Below are 10,384 nucleotides of genomic sequence, written 5' to 3' on the forward strand. Positions count from 1 at the left end.
ACCTCCCAGCGAAAGAGAGAGACCGCACTGCCCAGCTTCTAATACGAGTTGTAATCCTCTGAATCAAAGGAGCACAATCCTCAGCCCTCAACCAACCCGCCAATAAAGGTAAACCCAGGTACCTAACAGGTAGTGAACCAAGAGAGAAACCCATAAATGCAGCTAGTTCTTCTGCCTCCCCAGACTCCACACCTGCAACAAACATGGAACTCTTTCCAACATCAGCAACTAACCCAGACAACCCTGCAAAATTTGCCAGGATCTGCCTCACAAACTTCAAAGAATCTCTCTCAGCTGCACAGAAAATCATTAAATCGTCTGCAAAAACCAAATGAGTCAAGCCCACATGCTCACACTGATCATGGAACCTAAACCACACAGGAGGATTATTCAACAACCTATACAAGACCTCCATCACCATCACAAACAAAAAAGAAGACAATGGATCCCTCTGTCTCAACCCTTTCTACCAGGAATAAATCCCTCAAGGGGACCATTAACGATCATAGAGAATATAGGCGAAGTAACACAAGCCCTCACCCAACTAATAAACTGCAGGGACATACCTATAGTCAGAAACACACCAAACAGAAAATCCCAATTGACCGAATCATACGCCTTTTGAAGGTCTACCTTCAACACACAACGCAGCTTCCCTCTGCCCTTCTTATACCCTCCCACAAGCTCCTAACACAATAATATGTTTTCGAAAATCGACCTACCCAGAACAAACGCAGACTGGTTACCACTGATGAAAGCAGGAAACCACAATCGCACTCTCTTAGCTAAGATCCTCGAGATACACTTATACACAACATTGCAACAAGAAAGAGGACGAAACTCCTCCATACGTTCTGCTTCTCGCCTCTTTGGGATAAGAGTGATAGTAGTAAAATTAACTCCATTAGGTAGGTAACAGGACTAAAAAAAATTCAGCACAGCATCATAGAAATCATCCCCAACCCCATTCCAAGCAGCTCTGTAAAAATCAATTGAAAACCCATCATGCCAGGAGCCTTCCCAGACTTCATCGAGAATAAAGCCTTCTTAATCTCATCCCAACTCATTGGGCGACCAAGCGCCTCCACCCCCTCCTCAGACCAGCTGAATTGCACAATATCCTCAATTCGGGCAGTAAGATCCCTATACCCCACTGGTTGAGACCTTAAATAACCCCGAAAGAAATCTACTGCCACCCTTGCCACCCTGTCATGCACCATCTGGCGAGTCTCCCCAGCATCCACGACTGTAAATAAACCACTGCAGCTGCGTCGAGAACGAACACAACGATGAAAGAAAGCTGTGTTCATATCACCTAACTCCAGCTACCTCACCCTGACCTTCTGTCGGAGCGACGCCTCCTCCAATCTCGCCACTGACCAGAACACCTCAGTGGCCCGAGCCGTCTCTACACACACCGAATCTAAATTAGGATCCCTTTCTATCTTCATCTGAGAAACCTCCATAACCTGCCTAGCCGCCCTCACCTCATCAGCTAACACAGAGATATGCCTCCCAAACGAAGCACGTAAAACTCTCTTCACTGCCTTCAAATTTTGCACAAAGCTAACCCTCAGGGACACATCCTCAGACCTTCTTCACACTGACCTGATAATATCAATAAAACCCTCAGCCTCCGCCCAATGCGAAAAATAACGAAAAGTGGGAGGCGGCCTACTTCTTGTCTCCCCTGTAGACACCAGAAGAGGGTTATGATCAGAAATTCCCCACTGACCAACCCTAACCTCCGAATACGGAAAAGCTACCTTCCACGCCTCATTTGACAAGCAATGGTCCAACCGACGCAAGATACCATTTCCCTGAATTTTACTAGTCCAAGTAAACCAGTTACCCGTCATTTCCAACTCAACCAGATCCGCCTCCAATAACGCCCCATCAAACTCCTCCATCTCCCTCAAGCTAGGGTAACCACCAAAATCCTCCGAACTACTATGAATAACATTAAAATCCTCAAAACAACTCCAAGAAGTTGCCATGAAACATACACATTCATCAGCCGAGACCACAAGTTCCTTCTCTCGTTCACATGATTAGAGGCATACACAACACCGATATGTACCCAAGTAGAAGATATAATATCCACTAAGGTCTCAGAAATGAACTGATCCCCACTGACATCAATAGAAAACTTATAGACACTCTTCCGCCACATCACCCAGATCCTTCCAACTCCTCGCACATTATAGCTACACACACAACTCCACGCATCACCAAACCTACCCATCACCATACCAAAATTTTCAGGACGAACCCTCGTCTCAAGCAAGTAGCAGAAAGTAACAAAGGACGAAACCAGAAGTCTGCCACCACCTTACATTTAGCAGGGTCGTTCAACCCCCTAACATTCCAGGAACACCAAATCATGGACCTTGCAACAGATCACACCTACCATCTCCCACTAGGCCTTTGCTTGAAATCTCGAACATCTCATCCATAACAGACAATGGATCAGGATCTACCTGCACTAGAGCCAAAGCCAACGAGTCTCCCCCCTCATCACACAAAATATCAAAATTATTGCGATCATCAACATACTTTACAAACCCCGTAATTCCAAGGGACCCATATACTACTCTGTTCCTCAAGGGCACCGAGTCCTGTAACCCACTGCCACCCTTATGGCCTACACCTCCTCTATCCCGCCTACGACGACTGACCATAGTAAACTCGTCAACACTCCCCACACCCTTACTCCCAACCACTCTGTTATCTCTTCTTTCACCAATACCTACGTCCTGCCCCTTCCTCACACTCTCAATACCCCAATTCTCCCCTAAACACCCCTCATTTACCGCCACAATACACAACTTCTGACTCTTTTCCACACACTGCTTCTCACACACAGCCTCAGTATGCCCAAAGGATCCACAACACGCACATCTATGAGGTTTCCACTCATACACTATTGGAATAAGAAACTCCTGATCCCACATTCTGACAGTGACTGAAGAGGGCATTAACGAATCACCATCCACCTGAACACAAACCCTCGCAAATGATAACCGCCGTCGCTCTCTTGTTGCAACATCAAAAGAGACAGGTTTACCCATGACACTAGTTAACACTGCTAAACCCCTATCCGTCCATAACTTCAGGGGAACATGCTCCAGTTTAATCCAGATAGGAATAGAATAAAAAATAAAGGTTCAGGAACAATACCTGGGGATCACTGTCGTGATAAAATGGGTTTGCCACCCAAGTGCTATGGACCATTCTCCAGCACCCAATCCCTTGACTCTGCCTTCTGAAATTTAAAGATAATCAAACCGTTCTCCAACAAGGTAATAGTTGGCATCTCTACGCATCCCCAAATTCTCCGAATAATTCAACAAATAACAGTATACGGGTGTTTGGCATCCACAAACTGACCAACCAAAGATTTCTCCCACAGACAAACACCCTTTTCAATAATTTCCTCACAGGGTTCAACAATAACCTTTTCATCTTAAACCACTGAGGGAATGAACTCTAAATTTCCCCTCAACTTCGACCCAAAAAGGGTCGCCCACGAATTACCCCCTTTCACACCGTGACTAGAACCACCAGAAACACCCTTCCTCCTCCAACATGACCGATTTAGGACCAAACCCCCTAGCTAAACCAATTTTGGGAACCCACTCCTCCTGAACACGAAGATCCTGTGTGTCCACTGAGCGACCCTCACTATCAAAAGGCCCAGCCCGTGAAACCTCCTCCCTACCTGACTTTTGCCTCCTAAGCCTCCGAACTCCGGCCCAGCATGCGGCTCACCCACTAAAACCCCCACTCCTTTTGACCCTTTTCCCAGCTCCCCCAGAACCAGACCACCCATTTCAACTCCGATCACCCCAATTCCATCAAGGCCCAACCTAACACCCTTCACAACCTGGTTTTCATCCAAGCCCTCAACACCCTCAATGATCCCAGACACACCCTTCAAACCTTGGACCCCAACTCCACAAGAGCCCAAACTCTCTTGCCTATCAACTGACCCAAAACCCAACCCACCCAGATCAACACCCACAACCTGACTTACTACCGAATCTAGGTTAGGTGATAAAGACTTCCCTTCGATCGCCTCCAGAACACCCACCGTCGATCTCCCTAGCCCTACATTGTCAACACTTCTCCTACCAGACCTGTCACCCTCCTTAGAATGACCGTCAGACAAACCTAGATCCTTCACCTCCGAAGAACGGGTATCCATACCCAAATCGATCTCTAATCTAAGCAGATGAAAGGGTTGTTGAGCAACTCGACCTCCATTCTTCTCCTTCAGTCTTAAAGGCGACCGCTTACGCACCATCGTCAGCCACTTCCACTGTGGTTAGCCCACACCTCAATACCTCCAAAGGCACGAACTACCTCGGATCAGAACAGCCAAACAAACCGAAACCAGCACCTCGGTGGACAACGACTGACCTGGACCCTCCACCTTGACAGCGACCGACCAGACACGAACCGGACGCGAGGAAATCAAATTGAAACTGAAGTCGTGAAGAACAGAAACTGAAGAGATGACCTGAAGCTGAAGCGGTGAAGAACGACCTGAAGAAGACGGACTGTCGAACTGAAGCTGGACAGAACAGAATGCGAGGAACGAAACCCCACGAACGGACCGCCTACCACCTAAGAACGGACCGCCCACCACCTACGAACGGACCACCTACGGCAGCGGCGACGCTAAACACTAGAAGAACAAAAGACAAACTCGCGAGCTATGTGTATTTTGGATTTTGAGTAAATAAATAAATAACTTATTAAATTACCCAATATAATATTAGAATAAATTAAACATAATATATAAATATATGAAATAAATAAATAACAAAAGTAAATAAAATAAAAAGGATGGATTTCTCCACTTTCTCCAATCTGTTTGAATTTTGCCTAGTATGTTTATTCCAAAACCTACTAAATGCCACTAAGGCAATTTGGCAAGTAGGGGTGGATTACATGGACCCTAATAATGTGTAATGTTGAGAGACATATAACATTTTAAGAAATGAGAGCATGACACATAGTTAATAGACACTAAACATGAACATCTAATATACGTCTATTATCATAATATTCATAATAGAACTGTTATTGGTTTACATCTCGAGATTGTATGTCTTATTAATTTATGATTCTCCTTTTGCTTTCATTCCCTTTAACTCTTTTAAGTTCAAGTTTTTAGAATTTAAATAAGTTTTTTGTGAAATTTGTTCAATTTGATTTTCAATATATATATATATATAGACAAAATATATATTAGAAATTTTGGTGTATAGATAATTATTTTTCTAAAACTTTTGCTAGCATGAAATTAAGAAAAAAAAATCATAATTCTCTTATTTCTCATTTGCCTAAAATCTCTATCTCCTTTGCCTCCCCTTTTCTTTTTCCAATAAAATCAAAATATTCTTAAAGAGACTCTTGGCGTTATTGTGTTATGTAAAATGGTAAAAGGACAATGTTATATTGATACTTTGATAGTAGTGTCTACTAACAAGTCTATTTCATCAACGATGTTCTCCACGATTTTTTTTTTGTTATGAAATAAAACCTTTCTTTCACGTTATTTGATTTATTATTGATGATTTTGTCACGTGTTGGTAATTGTTATAATATAGGAGGTGTGGTAAAACTGTTGAAAATATTTACAAAATATAACAAAATTTTAGAACTATCATTGATAGACTTTTATCAGTGATATTGATAGACACTGATAGAAGTCTATCAGTGTCTATCAACGTCTATCATTGATAGTTTTAAAATTTTAAATCTTGTAAATATTTTGATTTATTTTTCTATATTTAAAAACAGTCCATATTTGGAATATATTTTCGAGTGTTTAATTTAAAAAATAAGTTATTTTAAAAGAATTTGGAGTGATTGACAACCATTCAAAATATCTTTTAAGTGTATTTTATTCGATTTTTATAAAAAAAAAATATTAAAATAAAAATGATTTTTTGAAAAATGATTTTTCTAATCTAAATGAACCGTAATCAAATTCACTTAAAAACAAATTTTCACATAGATAAAGAAAATAACTTCAGAAAAGTTTTCTTTAAATGACAGGTATAGTATGAATTATTAAAAAAAAATCCTAAATATGATAAATGGATTATTATCGAGATAATTGTCCAAAAGACCCATTTTAAAGGTTCAAATGACCCAAATTTTGAACAAAATTGTCAAATGATCCTTTGATGATATCATGATCACATAAAATTACAATATTGGCCTTGCTTTCTTGTTTTCTTCTCCATGTTTTTTTCTTTTTCTTTTTCCTCGTCCTCCCCGACTTCTTCTGTTGCATCTTCTTTTTCTCCGACACCTTCTCTACTGCGTTTTCTTCTTCTTGGGTGTAGTGAATTCACATTAGCAGCTTCGAGGAGAACGATTGTTGACGTTGGGCACCTGGCAAGACTGTGTGAGGAAAGGTAGAGCGAGATTGGTGAGAAGAGAAAGAAAAATAGGTTTTTCCACGTGCAAGCGAGACCGACGAGAACAGAAAGAAAAATTAGTCTTTTTTGCGTGCGAGCGAGAATAAGACTGGCGAGAGAGAAGAAAAATGGGTTTTTTCCACGTGCATGCGAAAGGGAGAGGGAGAAGAAGAGGAGACAAGCGAGAGCGAGATTGCTTTTCCGCATACGCGCGAGTATATTTTGATAATTTCACCCTAAATTGATGTCAGCAAAAGGTCATTCAACATTTTTTTTTTAAAATTTTAAAAAGGAATATTTCGTATTTTTTACCTAATTTTTAGGTCATCTATCTACGAACCCATTATTTGCCTGAGTAATCTTATCACTACTCCTAGTCAAATCGTGTGTACACTATGACTTTATTATCTGGGTTTTGGAATGAACACCCAACTCATTATTTGTTATATTATCATATAAGGCCTAGGGGTTTTGATTTTCTCTAAATTATAGGCTTTTTCATTTTCACAAGAAAAATTATTGCCTTTGCTTCCCACATTCTCTATGGTCCATTATCTAATATTACAGCAACCATGATCTTTAAATAATACTTTGCTTGCATAACTTTAATAAGAACTATATAAATATAGTTTTACATTGATTATAAGTCAAAGGACAAAAAAAAAAAAAAATCTTCATTGATATATGTGATCAAGGTTTTTGAGTAGTCATAAAGGAATTTATATAGGCTTAGATTCTAAAGAGAGACTATTTTCCAATATAGTAAAATTATAAAAATGCTTGTCGTCCTAACAAGGACTTCATAGATGGAATCTTCAATTTTTATTATTTTATGATATAGGCATTACATTTTATAAAAATATCGAGTCTCTATTTAGTTTGTCGGTTTATTTATGCAAGAAATCTCATTACATCTTAACACTAATTTCTATAACAGGGATTAAATTGTTACAAATTTTAAAGTATAAGGACTAATTGTTACACGATAAAGTTTAAGGACTAAATTGTTACAAAATTGTATTTTTAGTTTCTCACATATCTCTTTTGCTAATACCCAATCTTGATCCAAAGGCAAACACTTGTATTTTGGTTCTCATTTTTTTTAATAGATAAAAAACAGTCTTGTACTTTAATGCATTGGCTAACATAAAATATGTAGAATTCTATCTAAAACCCAACATCCTACCATCATAAACATTCAACTAAAGGAAATTATATAGGCTTAGATTCTAAAGAGAGACAATATTCCAATACAATAAAATAATAAAAATGTCTGTCGTCCTAACAAGGGGCTTCATAGATGGAATCCTCAGTTTTTATTATTTTATGATGTAGGCATGACATTTTATAAAAATATCAAGTCTCTAATTAGTCTGTTGGTTTATTTATGCAAGAAATCTCATTAAATCTTAACATTAATTTCTATAATAGGGACTAAATTGTTACAAATTCTAAAGTCTAAAGACTAAATTGTTACACGATAAAGTGATTAAATTGTTACAAAATTGTATTTTCAGTTTCTCACATATCTTTTTTGCTAATACCCAATCTTGATCCAAAGGCAAACACTTGTATTTTGGTTCTCATTTTTTTTAATCGATAAAAAACAGTCTTGTACTTCAATGCAGTGACTAATATAAAATATGTAGAATTCTACCTTGTACAACAATCAAGACCCAACATCCTACCATCATAAACATTCAACTAACGAGCAGTTTTCTCAAATTTTTCTCTCTCTCTCTCTTTTTGTGTATGCACCCGAAACCCCACACTACTAGAACTCTTTAAATCCCGTCTCTAATCACTACCTTCACAATTAAATTCAGAATATGAGCACAATATCACATATGAAATAAACTCCCATCCAAGATTAAGTTTTCAAACAAACTATCAACAAGCATATTAACCATTGTGTCGTTTATAGTACACATATCTATAGTTATAGATGACAATTTTTTTTATCAATATTCTAGTCTAACAGACATTCCATTATTTCTTCATGCAACATCTCAAAAGTGTGTGGAGAAGGGACATATATAAACCTGATTGTTTTGTTTCACAAAACCCTACTATCATCAACAAAATGTGTAGCGACAACCATATTGTTGGGTTTTATGCCTTAAAACTCGTGGAAGTAAATGCTATTAATTGATCATCATCAATCATCAATAAAGAGTTATGGATGTTAAATCAATAAATGTTATTGTTTGTATCATTGTCTATTTTGTCTTAATAACTTTAAATTCAATAAACTAACATCAAAGGTTGTCTTATGAGTCTTGAATTGTGTGTGGAGACATACAATGATCAATGTTCAAGAAATAGCCTAAAAGGTCTATAGTACAAGGATAAAATTGGGTTCTTTATCCTGGTAACACTATAAGTACGACCCACTTTGTATTTGATACAAACATAATGATCCAACGTGTTCGTGTAAGTAATACGCGAATGAGAGTATCATATGCAATGAGTTTGCATAAGATTGTACTGCAAAATAATAACCATTAGATATAACACCATTGACTAGTCAAGTTTCTATTTCGATAGGATGGCCTGGGCGACTTAGTCTTAATCCTGAGTATATTATGAACTTCTGTTCATGAGGGATTGTCCTTTGATTTGTATGGGTGAGGGTGGCCAATTCACCTACCCAATAAACCTACCATTTTGGGGACAAGATCGAGTGGAGAGCTGGGAACATAATAATGTAGGATGAAATTCACTCATTCCCGTCTTAAGGGTAAGTAGAGGAGTGTTCCCTCAGTGTATTTGGGACTTGAACAAAAGGCCCTACCATCTTATTGGCCTAAGAGAGGTTTCTATTTATTGGTTTGACCATAAATAGATTGTTTATTAAAGAAGCACGGGTACTTAAGGAGTTAGAGGTAACCCAAGGGTAAAATGGTAATTTGACGCAGTTGGAGTTATAAACACTCATGAAGGACTAGTTTGCTGGTATTGGTCTATATTCATGGACTCATAAATATATATGTAGTGAGAAAGTGCAACTGTGGGTCTTTAGTGGAGTGTACCCACAATTAACGAATATCGATTAATTTGGTTAATGAGTTTAGCCAATTAATCTCTTATTTTAATATAGTATAGATTTGTCTATGTTTTGATTTATGAACTCTCTTCTTTTTGCTTGTTTCATAACTGGGGGCATGGTTGATGACCAGGGGCCTAAAAGACAGCGATTGGGATACGAGGAGGTTGGTGAACGACGACGGTTAGGGGATGATGATACAAAAAGGATGATGATTTTACGCATGGTGGAAGAAATCAACCTAGGATAGAAGATGAATAGTCATTTTTGAATGATTAAATATTTTAAAAAAATTTAGTCGTCACTTAGGGGTCATTTATTTTTTGGGAAGGTAAATGACCGGAACCTCTAGATGCCTGGAATTATAGATATCCAAAATTATAGATGTCTGACATCCTTAAATAACCATGTTTGTTTCGTAGGAATGTTTTTTTTTTTTTTAAGATATCCAAAAATACTTGGATAACTGGGTCTGTTTTGTAGGATTTCTATTAAAAAATGTCTTAAATTTACATAATGTTTTAAGAATACCCTTACGACTATTCATTAATTTAAATATAATTTGAACTTATAACATATTTATTTTTATCAATTTGAATTTCTTTTTAAATTAATATAATTTTATTATTTGTTATTTTTCTCAACAAAATAATATATATTAATTTAAGATTTTTTTAAAAAATAAATATTAATTTGAATTTGATTTGAATATCTTTGTAAAAAAATAACTACAATATAGTAAAAAAAAAGTGTAAAAAGACATAGTTCACAGTATTTATTTTAATTATAAAATAAAATAAAGAAGGGTGATATTTATATATATGGAAAAAGAGAAGTATTAAAAAAAATAAAAAGAGAATTCCTCAACACGAGAATCCAAAAAATACAGGGCATCTAAAAC

The 10,384-nt window shown here is 37.5% G+C and overlaps 1 protein-coding gene across 1 annotated transcript; it reads right to left on the reverse strand.

The window, feature by feature from the left end:
* Window positions 1-932: 932 nt before the first annotated feature.
* LOC120067439 (uncharacterized) lies at window positions 933-1,997 on the reverse strand. Its single transcript, XM_039018999.1, has 3 exons — window positions 1,609-1,997; window positions 1,330-1,566; window positions 933-1,266 (listed from the first exon to the last, which is right to left on the reverse strand). Exons 1-3 carry the CDS (start codon window positions 1,995-1,997, stop codon window positions 933-935), a joined length of 960 nt encoding a protein of 319 aa, XP_038874927.1.
* Window positions 1,998-10,384: the final 8,387 nt, after the last annotated feature.

Source organism: Benincasa hispida, chromosome 12, assembly GCF_027475165.1.
Source record: "Benincasa hispida cultivar pf3 chromosome 12, pf3_genome.v1.1, whole genome shotgun sequence".
Lineage (NCBI taxonomy): Eukaryota > Viridiplantae > Streptophyta > Magnoliopsida > Cucurbitales > Cucurbitaceae > Benincasa > Benincasa hispida.

Excerpts from the sequence above, each read along its gene's own strand:
- LOC120067439 (XM_039018999.1), bottom strand. The coding sequence starts at position 1,997 with ATGGCAACTTCTTGGAGTTGTTTTGAGGATTTTAATGTTATTCATAGT. Across the intron at positions 1,567-1,608 it reads GGTTTTATTGATATTATCAG|CTTTGTGCAAAATTTGAAGG; the intron begins GTCAGTGTGAAG and ends CCTGAGGGTTAG. Across the intron at positions 1,267-1,329 it reads CGACAGAAGGTCAGGGTGAG|CTGCAGTGGTTTATTTACAG; the intron begins GTAGCTGGAGTT and ends TTCTCGACGCAG.